This window comes from Mobula birostris, chromosome 32, assembly GCF_030028105.1.
Source record: "Mobula birostris isolate sMobBir1 chromosome 32, sMobBir1.hap1, whole genome shotgun sequence".
Classification (NCBI taxonomy): Eukaryota; Metazoa; Chordata; class Chondrichthyes; order Myliobatiformes; family Myliobatidae; genus Mobula; species Mobula birostris.
The window spans coordinates 23,572,391-23,588,138 of NC_092401.1; the positions used below are offsets into that span (position 1 = coordinate 23,572,391).

The 15,748-nt window shown below is 43.2% G+C and overlaps 1 protein-coding gene across 2 annotated transcripts in view; it reads left to right on the top strand.

The window, feature by feature from the left end:
• Positions 1-15,748, top strand: part of cc2d1a (coiled-coil and C2 domain containing 1A) — a 133,055-nt gene that overhangs the window by 106,251 nt on the left and 11,056 nt on the right. For both annotated transcript variants that reach the window (XM_072248390.1, XM_072248392.1), the window contains 3 exons: positions 8,676-8,742; positions 12,358-12,484; positions 13,182-13,258. In XM_072248390.1, the coding sequence (XP_072104491.1) occupies positions 8,676-8,742; positions 12,358-12,484; positions 13,182-13,258 (271 nt within the window). The remainder of the gene's footprint in view (positions 1-8,675; positions 8,743-12,357; positions 12,485-13,181; positions 13,259-15,748) is intronic.

Here is a 15,748-nt window from a genome sequence, read left to right on the forward strand (position 1 = left end):
GTTTCCTCTGGGTGCTCTGGCTTCATCCCCTATTCCAAAAATAGACAGGTTAGGATTAGTAAATCATGGGCATGCTATATTGGTGCTGGAAGCTGAATGATGGCCTGTAAACCTGAGAGAATTCCATCAACTAATGCAGTTGAGTCTTTTACATCTACCTGAGCTAGTGGTTAACATTGAGTTAATGTCTCATCTGAAATCTGATCCGTTGGTTTGGATTTTTGTGCTAGAGTCTCTGGGGTTGGTTAATAAACCTGCACTGTTTGAAGACCTGAAGCAAAAGATTTGGGACCATATATTAGTAGAGTTAGATTATTTTATTCAACACACACAAAATGCTGGAGAAACTCAGCAGGCCAAGCAACATCTATGGAGAGGAATAAATCTCTCCTGATGTCTGGAATGGTCTCAGCGTGAAACATTGTTTTATTTCTGTAGATGTTGCCTGACCTGCTGAATTCCTGTGGCATTTTGTTCATGTTGCACTGGATTTCCAGCATCTGCAGAATCTCTTGTTATTTTTTTCAAGGAACTTTTGTTTATCTTAAAAAGTCTGCTGGAAAAGCCCAGCAGGTTGAGTATTGTTTGTGAAAGGAATTTATGGTTCGAAACCCCACATCAGGACAGTGCAACTCGAAACACTGACAACTTCTTTCCTCTTGTTCCTCCAGCAAATTGTTTGTTGCTCTAGACTTCATCATCTGTAATCTCTTGTGACTGTTCTTTTCATGCAAATTGCATTCGATGTTAAAGATGCAGTTAATTTTTCAATTGAAACAGGGGAGGTTGTGATTCCAAGTTGATAGTTGTTTTGGTGTGCTTTCCAGTCCACCCAGCACCAAAACAATATGACGAACTACTTCCTGTTGGACTATTCTGAATGTATGGTCAATGCTATCATATCCTCCTGGCCAGAATGTCAGGCACAGTACATAGAGGCTGTACCTCTACTTTAAAGTTAATCTGAGTGCAGTTGGTTATTCTAAGATTACACAGGTTTCCCAATAAAAAATGCCATTGACTACATTTTAGAAAACACTATGTATCCTGAGGCTGCTTCTGAATGCCCTTGCTAAATCAGGTGGTACTTTTTATTTTGTTGTGTTTTTTTTAAGAGATACGGCGTGGAATAAGCTGACCTGGTCCTTTGAGCTGCACTGCCAGTAACCCATTGATTTAACCTTGGCCTAATCGCAGGCCATTTTACAATGGCCAATTAACTTTCTAATTGGTACTTTTTTGGACTGTGAAGGGAAACTGGAACACCCAGAGGAAACCCGTGTGTTCTCAGGAGGGCATACAAACTTGTAGATGAAGTCAGAATTGAACCCTAAGCTCTGCTGCCCTGAGCTGTAATATTGTCGTGCTACCTGGCACTTAGCAGCCATTCTAGTTCTGAATCAGGAACGTAATTGGAAACTATTAGAAAATAGACTTGGTAGAGTAGCGGGGCAGCATGGTAGTGTACCGGTTAGCATAACGCTTTACAGTGCCAATGACCTAGGGTTCAATTCCCAGCGCTGACTTAAGGAGTTTGTATATTCTTCCCGTGACCATGTGGGTTTCCTCTGAATGCTCTGGTTTCTTCCCACAACCCAAAGATGCATGTGTTAGTAAGTTAATTGGTCATTTGAGTAGCATGAGCTCACTGGGCTAGAACAGCCCGTTGTATCTCTAAATAAAATAAATAAACTAAGAACTGATTAAATTGAAACAATTGTTTTTGCTACACATCTATCTGCTACATAGTTCTAAGGGGTTCCTAACCTGTGGTCCAGAGACCACCTGTTAATGGTAGGGGTCCATAGTATAAAAAAGGTTGAGAAACCTTGTCTGCTGGCTCACTTTTAATGTTAGCATTTTCTATACCTGTCACCTCTTTCTTACTGCTGCTCTGAGTAATCATTGAATTTCAAGCCTGAAACTGTTTCAAAACTGATGCCTCACCAAATGTCTGCTATACAAATAAATGTGGCAATAAGTTTATAGATTGCTGCACAAGAAAAATGTTAATATTTAACAAATGGCACCTGCAATACTTGCCTGTTACTGTCACACTTTGTGCAGGGTGAATCCTTCGGTTATAACAGAGTAGAGGGAATAGTTTTTGCCTTTTTGCACTATGTCGATCAACACTAGATACTTAATTAAAACTATTGGAACAATCTTTGTACATTTGTATTTAATAAAAGTTCTTTTTCATATAGATGTATAGCCTTGGTTGATGGCTTGATCTATAAACACAATTATGGGTTTCTGGGAAATCTCTTTGGGGTCGATGTAGAGATTATGTTTTCTGTGTGGGAAAATCTGTAACTAGTGATCACTGTCTCAAAAATAAGAGCTTGCCCACTACTTAAAGCCAATCTTTTTTCCCCCTGATATCCACAAGTCTTTGGAGGTGTTTGGTGAGGGTGAAGGAGTGTGGAGAAAGGTTACCAGCAGTAGGAGAGAATGTGAAATTCACATTATATCAAACCCTTTTAAATGGCAGGTCAGCTTCTCCATCTCGCCTTTATTCTGGATACATCCCCCTTCCTTTCCAATCCTGCTGAAGGGTCTCAGCCCGGAACGTGGAATGTTTATTCCCCTCCACAGGTGCTGCCTGACCCGCTGAGTTCCTCCAGCATTTTGTGTATTTGAGTGCTTTCACACGCCAACCTAACATAGTTCTCCACTTTTGTTCCCCACAATTTCTTCCTCATGTCACTACCATGGTGTAAAAAATATTGTAGTCACTTTCTCTAAAATATATTGGAAGGAAGAAACTGCAATACTTAATGAGGATAGATCAAGCTGCTCAGTGTCATATTTCGTACACTTGAGCAACCATTCATTGATTGCAGGAGTGGGGTCATAGCGTGAGGAAATACACCAGTGGCCACTTTATTAGATGCATCTTCTACTTAATAAATTGTCTACGGAGTGTATGTTCATGTTCATGGTCCTCTGATGCTGCAGCCCATCCAATTCAAGGTTCAACATCTTCTACATTCAGAGATGCTCTTCTGCACACAACTGTTGTAACATAAGGTTACTTGAGTTACTGTTGCCTTCCTGTCACCTTGAACCAGTTTGGCCATTCTTGTCTGACCTCTCATTAACAAGGTGAACTGCTGCTCACCATTCTTTGTAAACTCGAGAAGCGGGGTTTCGAACCTTTTTTATGCTATGAACCCAATACCTTTAACCAAGGAATCCATGGACCCTAGGTTTGGAACTCCTGCTCTTGAGACTGTTAAAGCTTGAAAATCCCAGAAAATCAGCAGTTTCTGAGATGCTCAAACCACCCATTTGGCACCAGCAATCATTCCACAGTCAAAGTCACTTGGATCGCACGTCATCCTCATTCTGATACTTCGTCTGAACAATATCTGAACCTCTAGACTATGTCTGCATGCTTTTATACATGAGTTGCTGGCACTGCATATCCCCTAGATGCAGATAAGTGAAATGGGAGAAATGATGGGTTACCATAATCAAAAGAAATGCAGGAGGCATGGACTGGATGTGCCAAAGGGCCTATTGTAGAGCTCTCTGGCACTATTGCAATGGTAGTGTTGGAATGGAAGCTGGGATTTGAATTATTCAGCTGGATCTCAAGGCTCCCTGGCCCAGAGTTTGTCCTATAACCAGTTTTGCGTCCAAGCACCAAAGGCATTTGAGCTGAAACTCATACCATGCCTGCCAGGTACCTAAGCGTGCATCTGGCATTGAACATCACAAGGTGGCAATCAAGTTGGCAGCCTGCATAGCTCCCATGCAAAGTATTTTTGACCACAGAGATTGGCTACCAGAGATGCATCTCTCTGGCTCAGGTGTAGAATGTATCAAGGCAGAGATTGATCAGTCCTTGGACTTTGAGTTCAGATTCAGAGGTTATTTGCTTTAATAGCCAACACAACCTAAGGATGTGCCAAGGGTAGCTGGCAAGTCATGTTCTTGAGACACCGTCTTATATATATGAGTTCTTTTTTACCAAGAGGATTTCAAAACTTAGACCATAAGACTTAGGAGCAGAATTATGTCATTAGGTCCTCGAGTCTGCTTTGCCATTCCATCGTGGCTAATTTATTATCCCTCTCAACCCCACTCACCTGCCTTCTCCCTGTAACCTGTGACACCCTTACTAATCAAACTGTCAAACTCTGCTTTAAATGTATCTAATGCTTGGCCTCCACAGTCATCCATGGCAATGAATTCCACAGATTCATCACCCTCTGGCTAAATAAATTCCTCCTCATCTCTTTTCTGAAGGGATGTCCTTCTAAACTGAGGTTGTGTCCTCTGCCTGTAAACTCCTCCACTATTGGAAACCTCCTCTCCAAGTCCACTCTATCCAGGTCTTTTAAATGTGAGTCTATGTTCAGCCTCTCTTCAATCTGTCCCATGTTTTTCAAAATCATTTTGCAATTGTACCCTTGTGCTTTCCCCTTGTGCATGGTTGAATGACAATAAACTTAAAACTTGTTACAGAGGTTTCCATGTTGTTTTGGGGGGGGGAAGTGTTTAAACATTTAGATTCAGGAAGTCAAGAAATCGAAGAAATCTACAGGAAAAGTTTCCACAAGCATGGGAAATGGGAGTCTGTGTAGTCGCATGCAGAGTATGCAAAGGGTGTTCAACACTCTTGAAATCAGCAATAGTGGGCACTGTGCTCCGTAATCACTCACCTGGACTTCTCCAACTACATCTCTGGACACCACGATCCCTTTCACCAATGGAACAAACCTCCCCACTGTAGATACCTGTCGTAACGCAGGAAGCCAATTTGGCGCATCAGGTCCAAGAGTAATTATATCATTCAAATTTCCCCCTGACTCCTGCACCTCATGCCACCTCATGCTCATTACCTTCCTTAATTCTTCTGCCACTTACCTACATGGGTGGGAGTAACTTACAATAGCCAGTAGGCCTAGCAGTCTCGGGGGTGTGGGAAGCAAGCCGAACCCCCAGTTTAAACCAATATGATTATATGGAAAATGAAACGCCACAAAGGCAGCACCAGACTTTGGGATAGAATCCAGGTGCCTATACCTGTAAAACAACCACACAAGCTCAAGATTCTGCAGATGCTGCAAAGCCAGAGCAACACAAACAAAATACTGGAGGAACTCAGCAGGTCAAGCAACATCTATGGAAATGAATAAACAATCATTGTTTCGGGCTGAGACCCCGCTGAGGGCTGGAAAGGAAGGTCATGAGAATAAAAAAAGATGGGGAGAGGGGAAGGAGGACAAGCTGGAAGCTGATGAGTGAAACCAGGTGGGTGGGAAAGGTAAAGGGCTGGGGAAGAAGGGATCTGATAGGAGAGGAGACTGAATCGTGGGAGAAAAGGAAGGAGGAGGGTCACTAGGGAGAGGCCAGAGTGGGGAATTGAAGAAGTGGGAAGGGGAAGGGAAAAGAAAAAAATTACCAGAAGGAGAAATTGAAATTGGCTTGGAGCCTACATTGACAGAATATGAGGTGTTGCTCCTCCACCTTGAAAGTGACCTCATTGTGGCAGAAGAGCCACGGACTGACATGTTAGAACAGGAATAGGGATGAGAATTAAAATGGTTGGCCACTGGAAAATTCTCCTTTTGCCGAATGGAGTAGAGGTGCTTGACAAAGCGGTCCCCAATTTACGTCACGTCGCACTACTGTAGGGGAGGTCACATTGAGAGCACTGGGTACAATAGATGACCCCAACAGATTCACATGTGAGGTGTTGCCTCACCAAGAAGGATTTTTAGGGCCCTGAATGGAGGTGAATGGGTAGGTGTAGTATTTCTCTCGCTTGCAGGTATATGTGCTAGGAGGTAGATTTGTGGGGAGGGATGAATGGACAAGGGAATCGCGGAGCGATTGATCCCTGCGGAAAGTAGTGTAGAAGTAAAGATGCATTTGGTGGTCGGATCCCATTGAAGATGGCGCAAATGGCAGAGGATGATGCATTGGCTGCAAATGCTCGTGGGGTAGTAGGTGAGGACAGAGGAGCTCTGTCTCTGTTCAGACAGTGGAAAGATGGTGTGAGCACGTGTGTCCGGGAAATGGAGGGGATGCGGGTGAGGACAGCATCAATGATGGAGGAAGGGAGACTCCGTTCTTTGAAGAAAGAGAATATCTCTGATGTCCTAGAAAGAAAAGCCTCACCCTGGGAACCGATGCAATGGAGACAAAGAACTTCATGAACTGCTGGACCTCCATGCTAGTCAAATTCTCATCCAAACTGAAACTATTTTGCTGATCCTTCATCCTTGCTGGATCTGAGTAGTGGAACTCCCTACTGTGTAATATTATAGTATTGGGTTATTGTTGTCGCATGTATTGAGATACAGTGGAGGGGTTTTTGTCTGCATGATATTCAGATAGATCATCCCATACACAAGTAGATTGAGTTGGTAAAAAGAAAACAATGTAGAATACAGTGTTACTGTTGTAGAAATAGTACAGTCCAGGTAGACAATGTGCAAAGGTCACAACATAAAGCATGTACGTATCATATACTACCTTGAAATTTATTTTCTTACAGGCAGTCACAGAAAAATAAAGAGATATAATAGAATTATGAAAACTGTACAAAAACATAGGCTAACAAAAATGTGCAAAAGAAGACAAATTGTGCAAACAAAAGAAAAAATACAAGACTGAGAGAATGAGTTGTGTCCTTGAAAGTGAGTCTTTAGATGTAGAATCAGTTCAGTGTTGAGGTGATTGAAGTTACACTGGTTTAGGAGTCTGGTGGTTGAAGGATAATAGCTGCTCCCGAACCTGGTGCTGTAGGACCTAAGGCTCCTGTACCTCCTGCCGATTGTAGTGATGAGAAGAGTGCATGATGATGGATACTGCTTTCTTGTGGCAGCTCTTACAAGTAGATTGGGAGATAAAAGCTATCCTTGAGCCTGGCTTTTGTATATTCTGCCTAACGTGAGAGGGGAGAAGAGCAAATGACAAGGGTGGGAAAGGTCCTTGACTAAGTTGGCTCCTTTCCCAAGGCAGATGGAAGAACAGACAGAGATAGTGGAGGGGCGATTAGTTTGCATGATAGGCTGAAGGGTGCATACGGCCTCTTCAAGACCGTGTGCCTGTTAATAATAAGGGGCAGCTTCCACTGACAATGGACAGCTGGTTGTACAGTGGCATCTGCACCGGACTTCAAGGCGAGTGGTCCCGGGTTCGAATCCGGTGGCTGCTTTGCATGTTTTCCATCTGTGCTGGGTTGAACATCGAGCTAGTAACTTGACCTTGTAAAAACCAGACAAATACTAAAGAAATGGCAAGGAGCGAAGAGGAACAGTAAAACAAAAACACTGGCAATGACTATGTTCTGGGAAAAATAAATAACAAATAAATACCAGCCACCAGAGAAAACTCTTCTGCGGTAGTTTAATGGTATTTTCCCTGGCTTGTCTGCAATGTCACCCCAGCAGTGCAGCCTTTCCTTCGCTACTTTTCTCCCCCTCTCCCCCTTCTCTCTTATTCCATTCTTCATTCTGACACCTCTTTCACCCCCTTCTCTTCTCATCACCTGCCATCACCTCTCTCTGGTGCCCGTCCTCCTTCCTTTCTCTAATTGTCCATTCTTCTCTCCTCTCAGATTCCTTTCTTCAGTTCCTTACCATTTCCACCTCTCTCTTCATCAACGCACCCACCTTTCCCCTCACCTACCCCTGCCAGTTGTAACCTCCCCCATCTTCTTATTCCAGCTTCTGCCCCTTCCTTTTCAGTTCTGATGAAGGGTCTCAGCCCAAAATGTCAACTGCATATTCCCCTCCATAGTTGCTGCCTGACCCAAGTTCCTCAATATTGTGTGTTGCTCAGCCTTGCCTACGTACTACATTGAAATGTCAGCCTGGGTTCTGTGCACAAGTCTCTGGAGTAGGACTTCACCTTCTGACTGAGCTGAAAGGCTGACTTGCTGGGTCACTGTTGTCATTGGTTCATATTCTGCATGCTTTTGTATTTTCCCCACAGGAATTGCTTCTCCCTTCTCTGTCCTATACAGCTCCTCAATAGTTAAACTCCAAACTCAGCAGTAGCAAGAACTCTTTGGTTAGTTGTAGGCCTAGGACTGCTTGGCTAGCCGAGGTTTAATAAAGTGAACCAAGCTTGTTGGAAAAATAAAGTCTCTGTAATCTTCCTAATCTCTGCAAAGTGCATGACTGTACGTTGAATAAGATGCTGTACCAGTCCATCTACGACGTTGACAAAACCACTTGTACACATTTTCAGGTAATCCACCTCTCTGTGTCATACTTTCCGAGCAAATCTCTTTTTTAAACACGAGATTCTGCAGATGTTGGAAATTCAGAGTAACACACACACACACACACACACACACACACACACACACACACACAAAATGCTGGAGGAACTCAGCAGATCAGTCCTCTGATTGAAGTGAGTCCTGATAAAAGATCTCTGCTCAAAATGTTGCCTCTTCATTCCTCTCCATAGATGCCACCTCCAGCATTTTGTGTGTGACTCTGTCAGTCTCGTCGCTCTGCTGTTTGACTTCTGGTTTCCCTAGTAACTCACTGTTATTAATAAAAACATTCTTGGCAATTGCTTTGTCTTTGAGGTCTTGACTCTCAGTTGTACTCTGTGCAGTTCAAGGCTTGAAATAATATGTAAACAGGTAATTATTGACCAATATTTATTTGTAACCTAATTGAAGTGTTTTGTACTTCCAGCAAGCCCTCCTACACTCTACAAAGCTTCAACCTGCTGAAATTTGACAAAGAGCGCATAGAAAGGAAGGTATGTGATGTTTGAGAGTAGTGTGGCATATTTATTCTGCATTTGGTGCTAATTCATGGTGCTGTTGTCTCAAATCTCTGCAATTATTTTGCTGAAAGTGCTACCACAGTGCTTTGGGTAGGGATTTGCAGCTTAGAGCCAGAGACGATAAAAAATATTGATATGCAGGATAGTGTGTGATTTCAAAGTAAATTTATTATCAATGTACATATATGTATACTGCCTTAAGATTCATTTTCATACAGGCAATTTTAGGAAAGTTATTAAGTACAATGGAGTCAATGCGTAACTGCACACAAAAACTGACAACCAATGTGCAAAAGGTGACGAACTGTGCAAATAGAAAAAAGAGGTAAACAAATACTGAATACCATAGGTTGTGGAATCAGTTCAGAATTGAGATGAGGGAAATTACCTACGATGGTTCTGGAGTCTGATGGCTGTAGGGTAATAACTGTTCATGAACCTGGTGGTTTGGGACCTAAGGCTCTTGTAATGTCCTGTCTATTAGCAGTAGTGAGAAGAAGGCCTGGTCTGGATGATGGATTCTGCTTTCTTGTGGCAGTGCTCCTTGTAGATCTGCTCAATGGTGGGGAGGGCTTCACTTCTGAAGGACTGGGCTGCATCCAGCACTTTCTGTAGCCTTTTCTGTTCATGGGCTTTGGTGTTTCCACTTTGGAGAGGAATCTGCAAATGGTGGAATTCCCAGGTGCCTGCTCCTCTTGTCCTTTCTGATGTTAGGTGTCATTGATTTAAGAGATGTATTCAGAGTAGCCCAGATGAGTATCTGCAGTGCACTTTGCAAATTATACACATTGCATTGAAAGTTAGAGGCTTTAGGAAGATGTATGTAGATCATTAGAAGAACTATCAGATGGGAGTGTACAAAAAAAAAAACACAATTCTGGATTCTGAACTTTAAAACTAGACCAATTCTTGGCCGAAAGAAAGAAGAGCTTGTGTTGGGCTTGAAAATGTGTTGTCTGATACAACATTGTCTTCTGTTTATCAATACTCCAATGCACAGAGCAGTTCCTTTAGGAAAGGATTAGAACTAATTGGTGGGGCAAGAAAGAAGGCCTTTCCTATCTCCCACTCCAATGGGGTTTGGGATATTATATTGAAAATCTCAAATGCCAAAGGAATGGGAGACAGGAAAGATCTGGTATAAGATTGTTTTCATAGATATACATGCCATAAAAGTTGGCTTTTTGCTACAGCAGCATAGACATTACAGACATACAAACACAAAGTAACAAAAAATATACATCACAACATAAGTTAACAAAACTTATACATAACTTCCGACAAAATAAGCATAACAATAGGAGTGCAAGTTAAGAGAGTGACTGAGAGCAAAATAAATGTAGGCTATCTATAGTTTCTACAAATAATCTATTTTCAGAAAGTCCACAGTAGCATGAAGATTCAAGATGCATGTTATCAGTTATCATTCCATTGTCAATAATCTGTTTTCTGTTAGGGTGCCATGTCTATTCCTGCAACTGATTGGGAGAAGTCTGCCTCTGTTTCACTGTTGCTGAACAAAGGATAATGTACATAAATTACCTGCCTTACTAATCCCATTTATTAACATGTTAACTCCTGTCATAAGTCACTTCTGTTGAATTTTAAAAATGTTTAGTTTCTTGCAATAATAAGTATAACTCATGACTCACCCATTCACTGTCACTCTCAAATTCACTTGCTCACACTCACTTGCTCACTTTCACTCGCGCTCACTCACTTCAGACATAGACACGCACACATACACCCTCCAAATTAATTGCTGTGTCCTTTGATGGAGGGAACCCTGTCATAAAGCTCTTATCAAAGACTTTGCACAACATTGGATACCTGGGTTAAGACCATAAGACCATAAAATATAGGAGTAGAAGTTGGCAATTCGGCCCATCGAGTCTGTTCCACCATTCAATCATGGGCTGATCCAATTCTTCCAGCCATCCCCACTCCCCTGCCTTCTCCACATACCCGTTAATGCCCTGGCTAATCAAGAACCTATCTATCTCTGCCATAAATACAGCCAATAACTTGGCCTCCACAGCCGCTCGTGGCAACAAATTCCACAGACTTACCACCTTCTGAATGAAGTAATTTCTCCGCATCTCTGTTCTGAATGGACGTCCTTCAATCTTGAAGTCGTGCACTCTTGTCCTAGATTCCCCTACCATGGGAATTAACTTTGCCATATCTAATCTGTTCTCGCCTTTTAACATTCGGAATGTTTCTGTGAGATCCCCCCTCATTCTCCTGAACTCCAGGGAGTACAGCCCAAGAGCTGCCAGACATTCCTCATATGGTAGCCCTTTCATTCCTGGAATCAGTCTCATGAATCTTCTCCGAACCCTCTCCAATGTTGGTATATCCTTTCTAAATTAAGGAGCCCAAAACTGTACACAATACTCCAAGTGTGGTCTCAGGAGTGCCTTATAGAGCCTCAACATCACATCCCTGCTCTTATATTCTATACCCGTAGGAATGAATACCAACATTGCTTTCGCCTTCTTCACCACCGACTCAACCTGAAGGTTAACCTTTAGGGTATCCTGCACAAGGACTTTCAAGTCCCTTTGCATCTCTGCATTTTGAATTCTCTCTCCATCTAAATAATAGTCTGCCCGTTTATTTCTTCCACCAAGGCGCATGACCATACACTTTCCAACATTGTATTTCATTTGCCACTTATTTTCCTATTCCCCTAAACTATCTAAGTCTCTCTGCAGGCTCTCTGTTTCCTCAACACTACCCGCTCCTCCACCTATCTTTGTATCATCGGCAAATTTAGCCACAAATCCGCTAATACTGTATTCCAAATCATTGACATACATCCCAATACCACCCCTGTGGAACTCCACTGGTAACCATCAGCCAGTCAGAATAGGATCCCTTTATTCCCACTCTCTGTTTTCTGCTGATCAGCCAATGCTCCACCCGTGCTAGTAACTCCCCTGTAATTCCATGGACTCTTATCATGCTAAGCAGCCGCATGTGCAGCACCTTGTCAAAGGCCTTCTGAAAGTCCAAGTACAGCACATCTACTGCATCTCCTTTGTCTACCCTGCTTGTAATTTCCTCAAAAAATTGCAGTAGGTTAGTCAGGCAGGATTTTCCTTTCAGGAAACCATATAGGCTTTGGCCTATCTTGTCATGTGCCTCCAGATACTCTGTAGTCACGTCCCTAACAATCGATTCCAACAACTTCCCAACCACTGATGTCAGGCTAACAGGTCTATATTTCCTTTCTGCTGCCTCCCACCCTTCTTAAATAGCAGAGTAACATTTGCAATTTTCCAGTTGTCCAGTAATATGCCAGAATCTATTGATTCATTGTTAATGCCTCCTCAATCTCTCCAGCTACTTCCTTCAGAACCCGAGGGTGCATTCCATCAGGTCCAGGAGAATTATCCACCCTCAGACCATTAAGCTCCCTGAGCACCTTTCTAATTTTCATTGCACATACTTCACTTCCCTGACACTCTTGAATGTCCGAGGCACTTGACTTGTGAATGTGCTTTTTGCAGGAAGTTTGTTGCCAGAGAGGCGATTGTCCTGGGAATAGGTTCATCCTGATTATTAACCCGATCGTTTTTCCAGATCCTCCAGTGTAAACAGGAACGCAGAGCCATTCCAGAAGAGCTCCTGAATCAGCACCGGGACATTAAACAGCAGATCCAGTGGCAGAATACCCATCTGACTCAAGGAGACGCTAAAGTTCTTAAAGGTAACAGACCTCACTTTCTACTCCAGGTGCTTAAAAACTTTTTCTGTTTTTTCTACCTTCAACTGAAGTGGGGTTGTTATTAACAAGACTGTGTGAAGAGTCAGATGTAAGTTGAAGGGAACTGGACTAGTTTGAATTTACCTTCCCCTTTCATGGAACCCTCTTGTTCCCTGTATTTTTGTTTTCTCCCCCATCCCTGTCACTACCTATTAGAATTAAATTACCCTGAGCAATCTCTCACTATTTTAGGCAGTGATGTTTGTGGAGGAAATGACTCTGAGGTTCAATTTAAAAGGGTTTGCTGTTTTCCTGTGCATTCAGTGTGATGGAATATGCCCATCTGTGGCCTTGCAGGAGGCTCCAGACAGCAGCACTTTTGCTGAGACCTCTCTCTCTGACTGTTACTCTATAACTGTGCAGTAACTGGTCAAGAAGTGTTCCTGAACCATAGTCTGGAACTAGAGGTCATCAGTGATGATTTGGGACCTCGCCTGTATGTTTCTGGTTGTTTAAAGCATAAGGTCCCAAGAAATCATTATTTCCATTTTCTGTATGATACACATGCAAAGTTTACAGGGGTCTGGAGAAATGTTACTTCGTTTGGCAATATATATCTGTATGGTTGAATGAAAATAAACTTTGAACTTGAAATTGAATTTTAGGTCAGTGTGGAGCACATTATGTTTTTGTTTTGCAGAGTACGTGACCCAGCTGGAGCGATATGTACTCTATTACACTGACACAGCTAAGCGACTTGGTAACGAAGGCAAACGGGTAAGTAATGAGTGTCTGGTTGCTGTGACAGCAAGATATTTATTTAGAGTTGCAGTGCAGAGTGGGCCATTCCGACCCTTCAAGCTGTGCTGCCCCTACAACCCCAGTTTAACCCTAACCTAATCACTGGACAATTTACAATGACCAATTAACCTACCCGGTATGTCTTTGGACCATGGGAGGAAACCAGAGTGCCCTGGGAAAATCCACGCATTCTGCTGGGAGGACATTCAGAGACTTCTTACAGAGGATGCCCGAAATGATCTCCAAACTCCGACGCCCTGAGCTAAAATAGCGTCACGCTAGCCACTACACTACCGTGGCTGTGGTTGACCAGGTCAGAAATGGGGCCTGTATTCTTCGACTTGAATCTTCACCGTCCCAGGGAGCCTACATTCTCCAGTGGGAAAAAATTCATTTTCTGAGAACAAACCTTCCTGGTGCAGAAGGAAATGTGTGGAATAAATGCTGCTAATATTGTGTTCCGCAGAATCGAACAGGTCAGCAAGGCACGTCTGCAGAGCTGGCCCAGTGACCAGGGTCCACCCATCCCCTGCAGAAGTCTAAAGCTGCCTTCCGTACCATAAGTGTCATTGTGCTTTCCGTTAAGACTTGTCTTTCCGTCTTATGTGTATTCAAAGTAAATTTGTTAACAAAGTATGTATATGTCACCATATACTACTTCAAGATTCATTTTCTTGCTAGCATTTACAGAAAATAAAGAAATACAATAGGATATAGAACATAGAACAGTACAGCACAATACAGGCCCTTCGGCCCACAATGTTGTGCTGACTCTCAAACCCTGCCTCCCATATAAGCCCCCACCTTAGATTCCTCCATATACCTGTCTAGTAGTCTCTTAAACTTCACTACTGTATCTGCCTCCACCACTGACTCAGGCAGTGCATTCCACGCACCAACCACTCTCTGAGTAAAAAACCTTCCTCTAATATTCCCCTTGAACTTCCCACCCCTTACCTTAAAGCCATGTCCTCTTGTATTGAGCAGTGGTGCCTTGGGGAAGAGGTGCTGGCTATCCACTCTATCTATTCCTCTTATTATCTTGTACACCTCTATCATGTCTCCTCTCATTCTCCTTCTCTCCAAAGAGTAAAACCCTAGCTCCCTTAATCTCTGATCATAGTGCATACTTTCTAAACCAGGCAGCATCCTGGTAAATCTCCTCTGTACCCTTTCCAATGCTTCCACATCCTTCCTATAGTGAGGTGACCAGAACTGGACACAGTACTCCAAGTGTGGCCTAACCAGAGTTTTATAGAGCTGCATCATTACATCGCGACTCTTAAACTCTATCCCTCGACTTATTAAAGCTAACACCCCATTAGCTTTCTTAACTACCCTATCCACCTGTGAGGCAACTTTTAGGGATCTGTGGACATGTACCCCGAGATCCCTCTGCTCCTCCACACTACCAAGTATCCTGCCATTTACTTTGTACTCTGCCTTGGAGTTTGTCCTTCCAAAGTGTACCACCTCACACTTCTCCGGGTTGAACTCCATCTGCCACTTCTCAGCCCACTTCTGCATCCTATCAATGTCTCTTTGCAACCTTTGACAATCCTCTACACTATCTACAACACCACCAATCTTTGTGTCGTCTGCAAACTTGCCAACCCACCCTTCTACCCCCACATCCAGGTCGTTAATAAAAATCACGAAAAGTAGAGGACCCAGAACAGATCCTTGTGGGACACCACTAGTCACAATCCTCCAATCTGAATGTACTCCCTCCACCAGCACCCTCTGCCTTCTGCAGGCAAGCCAATTCTGAATCCACCTGGCCAAACTTCCCTGGATCCCATGCCTTCTAACTTTCTGAATAAGCCTACCGTGTGGAACCTTGTCAGATGCCTTACTAAAATCCATATAGATCACATCCACTGCACTACCCTCATCAATATGCCTGGTCACCTCCTCAAAGAACTCTATCAGGCTTGTTAGACACCATCTGCCCTTCACAAAGCCATGCTGACTGTCCCTGATCAGACCATGATTCTCTAAATGCCCATAGATCCTATCTCTAAGAATCTTTTCCAACAGCTTTCCCACCACAGACGTAAGGCTCACTGGTCTATAATTACCCCAACTATCCCTACTACCTTTTTTGAACAAGGGAACAACATTCGCCTCCCTCCAATCCTCCGGTACCATTCCCGTGGACAACGAGGACATAAAGATCCTAGCCAGAGGCTCAGCAATCTCTTCTCTCGCCTCGTGGAGCAGCCTGGGGAATAATCCGTCAGGCCCTGGGGACTTATCTGTCCTAATGTATTTTAACAACTCCAACACCTCCTCTCCCTTAATATCAACATGCTCCAGAACATCAACCTCACTCATATTGTCCTCATCATCATCAAGTTCCCTCTCATTGGTGAATACCGAAGAGAAGTATTCATTGAGGACCTTGCTCACTTCCACAGCCTCCAGGCACATCTTCCCAATTTTATCTCTAATCGGTCCTACCTT